We start from the raw sequence: 13,966 nt of genomic DNA on the forward strand, positions 1-13,966 counted from the left end.
TTGTGAACCAATGGATGGGTCTGCACAGCCACCCTCGTGTTTTAGGCGACGCGATGAGAACGCCCACCAATCCAATTATGACAGTGACAACTGCGAAACATACACCGACAAGGGTGAGCACGTCTTGTTTTGACCAAGACCGTTCACCGGTAGCAGGGACGGCCCCACTCGGGTAGCTTTCAACAAGCGAACGAATTGGGACGACCACTGCATTCGAAGGGAGGACTTGAACGAATAGCAACACAAAGATATTAAAAGCCTGCATGATGCGGGAGGTCACGTGTAACGTGCTGATGGTGGATGACTGCCTTGGTTTGGCATCTGTCACTCGTAGTGGGAATCGCGCGCTCTTGTGACATTTAGTCCGCAGAGCCGCATCGCCAGTATCCTATCTGATTCGCAGATTCCTTGGGGGTAACCGAGATGAAGGGGGCTGAGTGTGCATGTATATGAGCAGGGTTACTATGAGGGTAACAGACGTCGGGACCTATCACAGTGTACCTAATTCCGATTTCCGCCCGATCGGTAAAAAGAAAGCCTACCCGTATTCTTCACCGGAAACATCCCATGAGGCAGTGCAATCAATGGGAGTATCACGCAAAGCCGCCCACGTGGAAGTAATGTTGAATCCATCTTCGCATCGAAATCATCCCGACGATGCCGCAACTTCAGACAAGATAGTATTGTCCTCTTCGAAGCTGCATTCATCGTGAACGAACAGCATACGGTACCACGAATGTCAAGTTCTTTCGGTTTTCATTTCTGATAAGATCAGCCGAAGAGTAGGTAGCTCGCTTTTCGCAGGATCGAAAACCAATCAATATCGAGGTAGCTTATCTAGGCACCGGTCAAGCAGGCGGTATAACGCAGGCTATGTGTCAAACGCCACAATATCGTATCCTAGATGCCAAAGGAGTGAATTCAATATGACGACGACGAGGCTAGAAAGAGGTTAGATCATACTTTCGTTCGATCGCAGACGGCGGCATCATGTGATGAAGACACAAGCGCTTACCTACGCGGCAAGCTCTAAGTTACTGGAGGTGGTGAGAACTCGTGTCGCATCTTACCGCATACACAGTATTGAATCTTAAGAACTAAGATGTACCTATACATACAGAAACAAGGTGACACGAATGGTAGCTACCCTTGGTGCCATCAGAGATTATACTAACACTATATCTTCGACGCGCATTTGTTTCTCCCAACATTCGCCATCCATCGCCCCGTGAACGTAACTTTCACCAACAAGATGGTACTTCTTAATGTGCCATCTCCGAAACCATCCTGTCGAAGATTGCCCTTTCTCCCGCCGCAGAACGAACGGCACATCTGCATCGATGAAGACACATATCGAGTCGCCAATCCGAATGTCTGAAGGCCCAATCCCTAAATGCCCCGTACTCGTAGCGAAATACTGACGATTCTGGAAGATCCCTATGGCCGCGAAGTAACGATGCCTGTATTCCCGCAAGGATGGATCGGCAAAATCTGGAGAGCTCCGCAGATTTTGAAACACTCTCCGCATTGGCTCCGTTGCCCGCCTGTTGAATCTTCCGTTCTCGCTGAATATGCCGCACTCGGTATCGACTATTGGTGTTCGCCACGCCGCATCTTCTTTTTCGTCGGGTGTTTTGTAGGCGAAGCAATGTGCATCTACAAAGGCTTGGACGATGTCCAGTCCACGTCGTATCGTGTTTGGCATGTCTCGGAGTTCTTGCAAACTCAGTGAATTCCATGACCACCCGAGTTGCTCTACACGGCATGTGATAACCCCACGGAGGGTCAACTCATCTCCCCTCGCGCGTATGTTTTGCTTCTGCGAACAGTTTCCGGCCGAGTAGACAGGGAACTTTGGGTTCCAGATCATGATGGGGTTTGGTTGTGACCAGTCTGGGACCCACGACGGCAGTCCTGGTTCACGCTTGGGATGTCGGCTTCGCGCTAGTATCTGCAAGTTGTTTTGACGAAGTAGTAAGGCATCGGCCACCTGTATATAGACCTGCGAGCACGTCTTCTCGTAGTCTGCTACGATGCCCAGTTCTTCCATGTCGCTCGCCAGTCCAATGAGGGCGAATATATGATCGCTAGGATTCGACGCTCCGAACCCTGTCGCGCGTATGAGTCTATCAGCAAGCGGTATCTTTAGTCCAATGCCATTCATCGACGACTCGATCAACCGTGGGTCGCAGGTCTGCAAAGCAGCAAGTCTTTCAATGCGACTGCTTAAGGCGTTGTCGGACTTGGCGTTGAGCATTGGAAGTTCAATCAGCGCAGTAAAGGCCAGAACTATATGCCTGTGTGTGAGGGATGATGATCCACAGATAACATGGACGTTCTCTGTCAGATTGACTTCTTGCACTATCTGCCATGAGGAGTAAACCATTAGCGACTTCAGATACGAGAGATTATCACGTTGACTCACCCAAATCCGCGTCCACCATGGGCGGTTGAAGATCGCCCTCACCTGGGCAGTGGGAAATTCCAATTCAAGAGCAGAAGAGTCTTCCGACAAAATCATTTCGAAAAGTCGACGTCGCTCTTTGAGAGCAGGACCATCAGGCATATCGTGACAGGCCTTACCAACATAAGCCAACGCTTTCATGGCGACCTCACTGCCATCAGCAGCGGGACCAATCCAACCAAGCACAAGCTGCGCCATGCCGTAGATCTTGTCCATCTGTTGTACTTGCGCACTCTTCTCTTCCAAGTCGGCCTGATTAATGCAGACTGCATCTACCCAGAGTAAGAGGATCCGGTCATACTCTTGCAGGCGCTCGAGTGCGGCATTCAGGCTCTCGGTTACCCAGAATACACATTCATCGAGGATGATTGGACATGTCTTGCTTGGATTCCCCCAAACATAAGAAAGTGCCGCAACGTGAGAAAGTGCTGATGTTTCGCCTTCAGTAGGCAAAGGTAAACACATGATTGTCGCACAAGGTATGACCGCCCGATTCGAACCTGACACCTCACGTGGCCGTTCCAGGCACAGTACCCGAATGTAGTTGCGGTTATCAGGTAGCGTAGAGTATCGATACTGCTTTAGGCTCGATAGTTTTATTGGCTCAGTGTAGTCTGAGTCTTCCGTAGCCTCGAACAGCGGAATTTCGTCGCGAGACACACGGAGAGAGTTGTATGAGTCGTCATGTTCCAGGGAGCAGACAGTTGGTAAGTCATGCCAATTCATATTCCATAGAAGAGTATCGTTTGGTAAGCTTTTTGTTGGTGAGTATATTGCCGTCGCATCTCAATGAGGGCGTGAGGGGTCAGTTGTAAATAGCGCAGGCACAGAGCAGGAGCTGAAAAAGTCGCCGGAGACGAGCTGAACGTCGTGCATGCCTAGCCTTCAGCTTCTATGGCGACTAGCGCCCACAACTCACCATAAATGTTCATTAACATCGCCATTGGCTGAAAAAAGTGGTGTGATCAAGAAAAGACATCGGTGGCGCCACCAGTCGTGGCTACAACTCGTGTCGCATGCATACATTCAGATCTGAACGAGAAAGCAGCTGGTAAGACCATGTATACTTCTACCTTGATAGTGGATGCAAATATGCAGTCCGAATTCGAGCCACCCATGGTGGCGCACATAAGAGTTGACCGCAATGATGAGATGTACTTCGATTGAGACGACAAGGACCCATATGCGCCCGCGAAGAAGAAAAGAGAATAACATTCGACCCATGAAACTTCAGCGACGTTCTATGCAGACATCTACAAGTTTGCGCGGTCGATGCGCTTGCCGCTTTCGTCAAATCGAATCTGCTTTCCGCTGACAAGTGCCTCCTGCAACCAAGCTCCAATTTGTACAGCCTTGACAGCGTTCTGGAACTCCAACGGTACCGGGGTGTTATCCAAGCACGCCGCGGTAAACTCATTCGCTTCTTTAACGAAGCCAGGCTCGAATCGGCCCCAGTAGTCGCTGGGCACCTCTCGGGTGATGCCTGCCTTTGAGTAGTAGTTGACCAAGTTCTTCTGGGGGTTGAGGTTGACAGTCAACTTTCCCTCGGTACCGATGATCTCGGTGACATCCTCTTGGCCGTGCGTCATCATGCGAGAGGCGTAGTAGTGTGCGATTCTGCCGTCCCAGAACTCGACGATACCGACGGCGTTGTCGTAGTCCTTGTGTTGCTTGAGGCCTGGCAGGATGGCGACAACACCGTTCGCGGAGATGGACTTGGGTATCACATTGGAACCGAAGTACCATAGAGTTAGATCGATGTCGTGCACGGACATGTCGACGAAGACACCGCCAGACCATGCAGCGTACTGAACGAAGAAGTCTATGCGAGACAGTCAGTAAACAGCTCATCAAGAAAAGAATTATTTCATTTCGTACCTGGGTCAGGGTGTTGCCTGTCGCAGGTTTGTGACCGGACAACAGTTGGTCTGCCGATTGCGCCTTCCTCAATCTTCTTCGCAACATCTTGGTAGCTGTCGTCGAAGCGTCTGGAGAACCCGCACATGACCTTGAGGTGCGGCTTCTTCGCAGCTGCATCGACGACGTCCTGGCAAATCTGAACACTGGTGGAGAGAGGTTTCTCGCAAAGGACGTGTAGGTCCTTCTCGATAGCTTGGAGAGTCTCCTCAGCATGTACCGAGGTTGCAGTGCCGATCACTACAGCTTCGAGACCTTTGTGCGCGAGCATCTTCTTGTAGTCGTCGTAGAGTGTCACGCCGTATGGCTCGAGGTGCTCTTTGCCCCATTTGAGCTCTTGTTGATCTGGAGAGAATGCGGCGACAAGCTCAGCGCGGGGAGTCTTGTTCAAGATGTTCAAAGCGTGTCGGGCGCCCATGCGGCCGAGACCGGCAACAGCGACTTGCAATCTGTGAGGAGCCATCTTGAAGCGATTAGGAAACGAGCAAAGATCTTGATAGTTTGAGATAGCAAGAAAGAGAGAGGTAGTCGAATGGAGTGAGCGCGGAGTGAGCGCTGTGAGGAAGACATTTTATAAGAATTGTGGGCAGATCACTAATTCTCGTGCCTTTCGGAGGAGGTTTTCGTAGGTGTTTTGTCCATCTTCGGCTCGGCCTCTGATTGGCTAGACAGCGTTCCTATGAAGTTCGGAGGAGGTTTTCGCAATGCAATGCACGCCAGTGTGGAGAACATGCGGGCGGCGTGCTTCAAACAGGTGCCAACAAGACTGTGCGGGGCTCGGAGGAGGTTTTGGGTGGTAAAATACGCCAGCGTCAAGGCGAAGATCCGGCAGAAAGACCGTGCACGAAGAAGGTGCAGCGATGGCAAATAACCCCGCGACGGCAATTTCTTCCGCCCAGCACCTTCTCATCACCAAAGGCCGCACTCGCTTCGGCACAAGACTCCAGACTTGACCAGCATGGGATAAAATATGGTTCCGCTTCTTTTTCACCATGTCTCCACGTCGTGGCCCCGGACGAGCCGTATTTGAAGTTCGCCGCCCATGCTAGTCTACTGTGTAGCCCGGGCTTGTAAACGCTTCATACTTGGCAACGGAGAGCGTGCAATGGGCTTTCAATGAGAATGATAGAATGCCATAGTAATACGGTGAGTAGACTTCTGAAAATGCAACACTGCTGTCGACCGTGAATCAACCTTGAAACCCTCAAAACCATGCTGCCTCGGCCTTCTCGACACCCATCATCTTAACGAGCCTCGTACCATCAATCGCTCATAGTGCACATGATAATACTGTTCATGCGACGGTGCCTGTTCGCCATCGCTAGCTGTGCGCGCCCAGGTACTGGCGGATTGCAACGGTGTGAAGGCATGGCCATACGTCGGATAGTTGAAGTTTATCAGTTCTGAGTAAAAGCCTCCATGTCAGCTTCGCCGTCTTTTGGAGTGGGAAGAGTGCAGCATGAGAACGCACCATCTGGGGTAGGACTGCGACGGGATCCGCTGCGCGACGTCCTCCGCTTAGACCACGCTAGCGAAGAGGCGATTCCCAACACGGCTACAACCACACCAATAAGGCCAATGATAGCTTCCGTGGACATACGACCATTGAGGTTGTCGGAGCCGATAGTTGATTTCTGGTGCATTGTGTCTTTCTTCGACGATGTTGGAATTGCAGAGATGGAGACGAAAAAGGCCATAGACGCCGTCAAAGACCGACGGCGGCAGTGCGAATCCATGCGAGCAAGGGATGGAGAACAAACCGATCTCACTGATCAGAAATCTGAGTTGCAGAGTTCAGAGCATGGCGGGAGCCTTTGATATTCATATGCATGATCCAAAACATGCGGCATAGCTGTCGTGTGGGTAGCAGGGCGCTTCCAAAATGGCTGTTAATTATTGAGAGACATGTACCTTATACAGAACCTGTCCTCAGCTCAAAGACCCTTAATTATCTCGATTGCGCCTACACGCTAGATTTTGGTCCGCCCACGCGCCAACCAGAACTCAATGCATTTCCGATAGGCTGCGCTAGATGCAACACACAAGCACAATGTACACATATTCTGCTCGTGGCGTAAGGTGGCTTGCAGCACTCCCGTAACATGACTGCCGCAAGGTGCGCGATCTACCTATCGGACTATGGCTCAACTCAATATTTTAATCGTTTGCCTCCAATCAGGCTCAGGATATCCAAACTCAATGATTGTGTTGACTGCAGATACCTCTCACTCGTGAACGACTTGGATCAACCGCTCCAAGACAAGATAGGCTTAGTGCAGTCCGGCTGACAGCGATTTCTAGCGTGGTACCTGGATCAACCCGCGACAAAACCCCCGGCAAATCACACTTCCCACGCCCAACTCCCACCAACGCAGACAAAATGAACGAAACACTCAGGGAACTCCATCGCGATCTTGCCAACAAATACCGACAGCATGGCCCCCGCATCGAAGAAAGGTGGCGTTCGCTTAGCCAAGAACAACGCAAGAAGATCATGCAGGCTGGCTCTCGTGATGGCGCTGTCCTGAAGCATGCTGAAGATACGAGCTTAGAGAATGTCTACAAGTTCATTCCCGAATGGAATATACGCGACATCACTGCCCCTTCATCAAACTTCTTCCTCGATATGCTAAAGCACCGGGCAACCCTGCCACTCAAAGACCAATACGCGACAGGGTTCAATGGACGTCCAGGCGATCACGCGCATATAGTTGATATGATGCAGAGGAAGAACCTACGGCTCCAAGACGCCGCCCAATTCAAGAACTGTTACACGCTTTTCTTGACGGAGGATGGCTACGGCGAATCGGTCCAGATCCTCGCAGAAAAGCGGGAAGAGGTTTTGGCAAACATGAAGCCGGCCATACAAGCTCAAGTCATAGTACCCCAAGCTACTGGCGAGCTAATTCTCATGCGACAGGTGAATCTGATGCAGCTACTCAACATCAGCATTGAAGATATTCTCGATACCGCGTCTACCACGCGAACCCAGACGAAGCGCCCGAAGAAGCCAGCCGACGAGGCGACTGCAGCTCTAGCAAAGTTATCCGTACACTCGGCTCCGAAAAAGGCCGAGCTCTCAGACCTCGTTGACATGGCTCGCGATCAGGTGTCGTCGCGTGAGGATCTCATTAGTCTGATCTCCATTGAGCCTACGCTTCTAGCCCATGAAGTCAACTTTTGCTTCTTCAGTAGGCCGGAACTTGTCGCCGACGAGAAAGGCCGCATGTTGCCTGTACATACAGATAGGTACATCAGCGGTGCTGTATTCGATGCCGTTCAGAACGCGGTAAAGATCGCTGCCACATGGAACTACATTGGCCGTCTCATGGAGTTGCTCAAGGATTCATCAGATAAACAGTTCCGAGCGACTATCCTCAAGGAAGTGTCGAACACTTGCCACCTGGAGTATCTGCGCGCTCAGAATGGATTCAAACGTAGTGTGGCCGTCGGCATGGGAGGCAGCAAGTGGTTCAAGCGCATGTCGACCGTACAGAAGGACGACGTTCCGCGCATCTTGCTGAAGCGAAGCCCCGAGTCTTTAACAGTAGAGAACCCCCAGTTACACTACATGCTTCGACTCTGCCAGGAGGATACAAATTGGTCCGGGGCTGCGCAGTGGCTTCAGAAGCTAGAGGATCTCCATCGAGCCCATCCGCTAGAGCGAGACAATCTCTCGGAACGTGAATACGACTGTCTCGGAGACCTGGCCATCATCGTCACCTTCGTTCAATCTCTTTCGTTAGTCGCGCAATTACCCGCACCGAACCACAAGAAAAGCCAGCCATTCGTACCGGGCTACACAGCTTTGGACAAGGAGCTGAGGTCGTTGAAAGACGGTGTAGACCTCGGCGAGTACGCCATTCCGATCGACAACTTGCTGGAGCCGGGCATGGCTGAAGGCGCTCTTGCAGCACTAGATCAGTATGTCGTTGAGAAGGCGGGTACGAAGCTTGGCTTTCTCTACCAGGATCTGGTTGCGGACTGCATTTCGAGCATTCAGCAACAGTACGAGCAACAAAAGTTAAAAGCTAGTCAAAGCCAAGCTGAATACAAAGCACCATCAGCTCCCGAGACCCCAGTGTCGAACATCGAGCAACGCAAGCAGAAGGAGAAGACACGACCGGCGCAAACTCCCCTCTACGACATAACGCCACAAGCCATCACAGATGACCAACCCGTTTCATCAAAGGAGACCTTCTACGTCAAACCCTCCACTGCCGCCGTCTTCTCGTCGCTGTTCTCAAGATCGTCAGCAGCGCGTAGCCCAGTACGTTGGGACGCGTTCGTGGCTGCCATGACCGAATTTGGCTTTACCATCGATCCCAAAGTCGGCTCAATTTACACATTTGTACCTCCTGAGAAGGTATCGGTGCGGAGGGATATAACGCTTCATCGGCCGCATCAGGCAAGTATTGAGGGGCGACTCCTTCTGATCTACTCCCGGCGCTTGAAGAAGGTGTATGGTTGGGATAGCTCCACGTTCGTTGCGGAGTAGGCGTAGTTGATGTTGTGTAGATAGGTATGCAGGCGCTGAGGTCCGCTCATAAGACAATATGATCGCGACCTGGGAGCGCGATCCCATCGAAACTTTTCAATATGCAAGATTCCCATGTGTGATTGGGTTTGCGCACCCTTTGAAACCTCATTGCGCAAATGACATGCTGTTGTGGATGTGATCCAAGTTCATCTCATACAAACTGAACAGGTCTGCAGAGTACATTGTGATGAGACAAGCAGATTAGAAAACATACCTTGATGTAGACCTCAGGGTGTTCAGTTTCTGCCTTGATTGACGTGAACCCATGGCAATGCTTTGGCGCGCCGACTGTCTTGTTGTCGCGTCAGACGAGGGCGCCAAATTTGGGGGGCTGGAACGGCAAATTTCAAGGATCAGCAGGGCTCCTGCCGCCGGCCCGCACCCGCACCTGCTTCTCTCCTCCAACACCACCACATTGTGATCGCGATGGACTCATGTGACGCGACACACCAGCGAGAGCATTATCCGCACGCCTAAGACCATAGCCATTCATGAGCCCCCCATTCAGGCAGACATTGCTATGTACTGAGCCTCACTTTGTGCGGCAATGTGATCCGTGTTCGGCTTTCTACGCCAGGAAGCCACGTCGGAAAGCAAGCCACGCCTGAGGCTCGCAGTCTAGCCCTCAGGCATGGCGTCAACCCGGATCAATCATTCGCTGGACGAGACATCCAGGCGCGGGGTACATTTCCAGCTGAGTGAATGTTCATGCGCAAGCTCCTCAAGGCAACATTGAGGCGCAGCGGTTGAGGCGCCTTTACATATAGCTGGACACAAAGGCTGAAAACGCGATGTACAATTCCACTGGTTTTCGACACTCTGTACCTGCAAGCCTACCATATAAACCATGGCCACTCCCCCACTCATTGAGAAGCAAGTATATCTGGCGCTCAAGGACATTTTCAGCGATGGTCCAACACCGCCTAGCACCGAGAAAAAGATTCGCAAGAAGATCAGGAAGCATAAGGACGAAGCCAAGATTGCTACTCTGATTCAAAGATATGGAGTGGATAGGATCAACGCGGTAGCCTTCGCTCTGTCAGGAGACCAGATCTTTGCTTCAACCGAGAAAGCGAGAACACGCTTTCCTGATGTCTTTGGAGGTCTCTCTAATCAGCCCAGTCCACCAATTTCCCCCGTATCTCAGACTGGAACGAACAGCGCAGCGGCTGTGCAGCCTGCAGTTACCGAGTCCAGCACTGCAGCAAGTAGTGTAGCAGCTGCACAACGTGTTGCAGGTACATACAATCCCGAAGAACTCATGGGCATCGGCGACAGGCTTAAAGCTAGGAAAGAGAGAGAGAAGATCAATAATGGTACGTTGAATCAACGTATTCACAAGCCGTGCTAATAAGATTTCAAGCAACCTCGCACACGCAGCTGTTCGATTCCGTAGCCTTGCCACTCTGGGATCAGCACCGCATCCTCGTCAGGGTTCAATACACTCTCGAAAAAGCCTGCTTCGATTTTGCGCAGGAGAGGCTAGTTGGGATTTTGCAGCGAGAAGGCTGGGACTGCGCAGAGGCAGTCGAACTCAACCAATGGGCCAGAACATTACTAATCTACCGAGACGAACTCAAATTGGACGACATGAAAGACGATGTAGAGCCTCTGCCCGGTCTCATGGAATCGATTATCCAGCTCCGACATAACGCCGTTCACCGCGTTCGCCTGTCTTCCAGTGGGCTCTTACAGCACCTTACCGATGCTGTACTTCTTGCGCAGCTCTTACATGACGACAAATGCTGCAAATTTCTCTCAAATATACGACAGAGAACTCACAATGCTATCGAAGAGCTGGTACGCAACAAGCAGTTACTAGATGGGAGATTAGCCGATATCAAGAGAGAGTTTGCTGCAAAGAGAGCTGAGCTCGAGCGCCAAGAAGCTGCGCTACTGGAGGCTGCGGTGAACGAGCACAAAATACCTATGGTCTCTGTCAGTGGAAGTTTGCACCGGCTGTCGGACGATCATGGTAGTAATACTGAACAAGTACATGCGCCATGGCTACGTGTGTACGATACCGATCTACCCGATGATGGGTCTTCTGGACCTGAGGATACTACCAGCCAAAGCCCGGAGAGCGAGGCCACCAAAGTGATCGATGACGATGCAGACGTTGTCAGCTCACCGTCCATGCATCCTGTACCTACAACACCAGTCGACGATGTCTTGCTGGAACCAGTCATTCATCCCGAGCATCAAGAAGTCGAGAAAGATGAGGACAATGATCTACCAATAGTGGAGATGATTCCTATAGAAGAGTCAAAGCTCGAATATCACGAGAGCGACCAGGAGCACCCCTTAGACCCTCCACCACTCGACCAAGATGATACAACCACAGACACTGAAGAAGCGATGGAAGGACATGGAAAGAGTCTGGAGAAAGCGGACGCATCCGATTGGGAAGACTCCGGGTTCCAGGATAATGATGAAGAGATCTTCTATGAGCCAAGTACCAATCTTGCGTTTGGTTGCGGGGACGGAGCTGTAAGCGACGCATTAGAAGCACATTACGAATCACCTATCGACGATCAAATCAGAATCACACCCTGGATCGAGGATGGCAGCGAACTAAAGGGTTCTTAGAGGATCACGGACACCGTCCCACCTCATAGCTACGATTCAATAGTCAAACAAACTTCATTTCACCTCATTACATATCCTTATGCACGAGCCTCCTCCTCTTCCACCAACTAAATTAATCCACTACGGAATCGATCCTTGTCTTCTGCCCCTCCTCCTTCTCCGCCTTCTTGGCTTCTTTTTTCGCCTTGCCCTCCGCCAATTTCTCCTTGGTCTTGGCTAAAGCGGACTTTGCGGTACTCCCCACCTTGGATTTGACCTTGTGGGACAATTTTTCCTTCTTTTTGGCGTCCAAGTCTTCCCACGTCGTCATCCTCTCTGGTGGGAGAATGTCATCGAAGGTGTGGGCTGTGTTTACACTGTTCAGGCGCGGCCTGTTCGAGCACAGATAAGTGGTGGTGTTTCTCGTGGAAGACATTGCTGTGGGGTGCGTGTGAAATGGTGTTTGTGATGGTCTGCGGGTATATAGGATTCGAGAGTCGAACATTTTATAGGTATACCAGAATGCTCTGTCCGTCTGCCTCGAGCAGTCCACTGTGAGCAAACATGTTGATTTGAGTATATACGAATGAGGTTGAAGTGTATTGTGAATGAAAGCGGTCGAAAGTATGCGCTAAATAGTCATATTTGACGATATGAGACACTACGTTGCATTGTTTGGAACAGCCCATACTGTCTGACTCGGAAAAGACATGCTAGAGACGACACTGCAGTCGTGGACGTTGTTGTCTCATAGACGAGATGCTGGACCAGCCGAACTGGCCCTTTATGTTCCCGCTCCTAGTCGCAGTCAGGATGAGATGGCCAGTCTCGGGATGCACAGAGCTGTGACTTCGCGCAGAACTGGCAACCCAAATCTCTGCCATGTCGCTCGCCGAATGTCTATTGCGTCAGTGCAAACTGTCACATCTTGTATGTAGCCAACTCGCTAGTTCCTCGCCCATTCGTTCTCGACACTAGGCTGCTGGTCGCGCTCGACATGCCCTGGCAACGCGCCATCGAGGCGGCGATTGCCCTCCTCAATAGCACGGACTGAGTCTTGGCTGTCTTCTTCCGTCTCCTCCTCGATGCGGTCAGAGTAGCGGTTGCCGTTGTAGCCGGGTATGTAATCGATGGCTCGTCGAGGCTCGGTGTCGCCGTTGCGCTCGTCGGCGATCATGCGGGAGATACGGTCCGGCGCAATACGATGCAGCCAGGACTCCTTCTGTGTGGGAACAGCGATGATGAGGATCTAGGGAGTCAAATTAGCATTGGCGTCTCGGAGCGCTGTAACCCCCACTACGTACCTGCCAGATGAAAACCATGCCCACGACGGACATGAGCATGCCGGCAACTACTTGCTCCTCAGCCTTCCAAAACCTAAAGCAGCCATCGGCTCTGCCAGCATACGTGATCTGGCATGCGTCGGCCTTGTGTGTTTTGTCTGGAAACGGCCATGCCATGTCGCGCGCGTTGGCTAGGCCACAGCACTCAAAGGCATCCTGGATCTGGCGGATGGCACTCGCATCCTTGTGCTTGAACAACGTCTGCCAGCGCTCGCGCAATCCGCAGTCTAATCCAGAAGGCGGCGCGGCATGAGTGCCGACGAGGGTAATGACGACCGACGAGTAGATGAAGATGAGCGTGTTCGCGATGATTACGAGTGGCGGGCGCTGGATCTCGCCGCGCCCCAGATGCTTGCGACGCTCTTGCCGACGCGTGAAGTCATAGCCGCACTCGAGTAGGAGGCCTGAGACGATGGGTAGAGCCGTAGTGAAGCCGGTCAATGTGTCGGAGATGGGCACAGAACGAGCGTTCGCGCGGGAGGCAGCCCACCTAGACGTGTTAGCGCGGTCCTAGCATCGTCGGTTACGATGGGAGTTCACCCTGCGAGCGCGGTTGCGATGACGAGATACTAGATATTGTTAGAACGCGCACGTGAAAGCTCGCACCGCATGAGACCCTACTAGCACGCTGATGCAAGTCACGACCTGCTTCCTGGTGTACGTCATTTTGCTGATGGTGACTCGGAGTCAGGCAGCCTAGTCGATGCTAGAGGCGGCTAAGTAGAGTAGTAGCAAAAGCGAAATAATCCGTCGTAAGCAATGTCGCGAAGGCAATGGCAGACAGGCAGACCTGCAGCGGGAGATGGGAGGAACTTTGGTGCTGTATAGCTTTGGCTTCTCCGCATCCCAAGCAGGCGGTAGGTTACCGCCGTACAAGGGTCCCGAGGACCTTCTGCATCTATCTCAGCGCAGAAGATGATTACTGTCTATCTTTGCTGGGCGTCACCGTGAAACGTGCAAAGCCTGAGCATGCCCTCATCGGTGAGACGCAGGCCACGGCAAGGGCAGTCCGCGGAGGACAAGCCAGCTGAAAGCGACATGGCAGGGCTCTGACTACCCGGTGACGCATCAAAGGACACGCACGCTTGCATCTGCGATGCGCTGCATCAGGCGGCTGCACACAGACGGCGTATC

General features: G+C 52.0%; 5 protein-coding genes across 5 annotated transcripts; 2 read left to right on the forward strand and 3 right to left on the reverse strand.

Moving 5' to 3' along the window:
• Positions 1–3,717: 3,717 nt before the first annotated feature.
• On the reverse strand, positions 3,718–4,844 carry J4E86_005573 (uncharacterized protein; the record flags this gene model as incomplete). The annotated part of the gene is made up of 2 exons (XM_051446106.1): positions 3,718–4,286; positions 4,343–4,844. 2 exons carry the CDS (start codon positions 4,842–4,844, stop codon positions 3,718–3,720), a joined length of 1,071 nt encoding a protein of 356 aa, XP_051302873.1.
• Positions 4,845–6,761: 1,917 nt separating this feature from the next.
• J4E86_005574 (uncharacterized protein) lies at positions 6,762–8,879 on the forward strand (the record flags this gene model as incomplete). Its single annotated transcript, XM_051446107.1, has 1 exon — positions 6,762–8,879. The coding sequence occupies one exon, from the start codon at positions 6,762–6,764 to the stop codon at positions 8,877–8,879; it is 2,118 nt and encodes a 705-aa protein (XP_051302874.1).
• Positions 8,880–9,768: 889 nt separating this feature from the next.
• On the forward strand, positions 9,769–11,510 carry J4E86_005575 (uncharacterized protein; the record flags this gene model as incomplete). The annotated part of the gene is made up of 2 exons (XM_051446108.1): positions 9,769–10,237; positions 10,285–11,510. The coding sequence occupies 2 exons, from the start codon at positions 9,769–9,771 to the stop codon at positions 11,508–11,510; spliced, it is 1,695 nt and encodes a 564-aa protein (XP_051302875.1).
• Positions 11,511–11,622: 112 nt separating this feature from the next.
• J4E86_005576 (uncharacterized protein) lies at positions 11,623–11,925 on the reverse strand (the record flags this gene model as incomplete). Its single annotated transcript, XM_051446109.1, is given in 2 exon segments — positions 11,623–11,881; positions 11,894–11,925. 2 exon segments carry the CDS (start codon positions 11,923–11,925, stop codon positions 11,623–11,625), a joined length of 291 nt encoding a protein of 96 aa, XP_051302876.1.
• A 510-nt stretch (positions 11,926–12,435) lies between these two features.
• J4E86_005577 (uncharacterized protein) lies at positions 12,436–13,498 on the reverse strand (the record flags this gene model as incomplete). The annotated part of the gene is made up of 4 exons (XM_051446110.1): positions 12,436–12,738; positions 12,794–13,322; positions 13,373–13,401; positions 13,454–13,498. The coding sequence occupies 4 exons, from the start codon at positions 13,496–13,498 to the stop codon at positions 12,436–12,438; spliced, it is 906 nt and encodes a 301-aa protein (XP_051302877.1).
• Positions 13,499–13,966: the final 468 nt, after the last annotated feature.

This window comes from Alternaria arbusti (assembly GCF_024043155.1).
Source record: "Alternaria arbusti strain BMP 1465 chromosome Unknown scaffold_6, whole genome shotgun sequence".
Taxonomy (NCBI): Eukaryota; Fungi; Ascomycota; class Dothideomycetes; order Pleosporales; family Pleosporaceae; genus Alternaria; species Alternaria arbusti.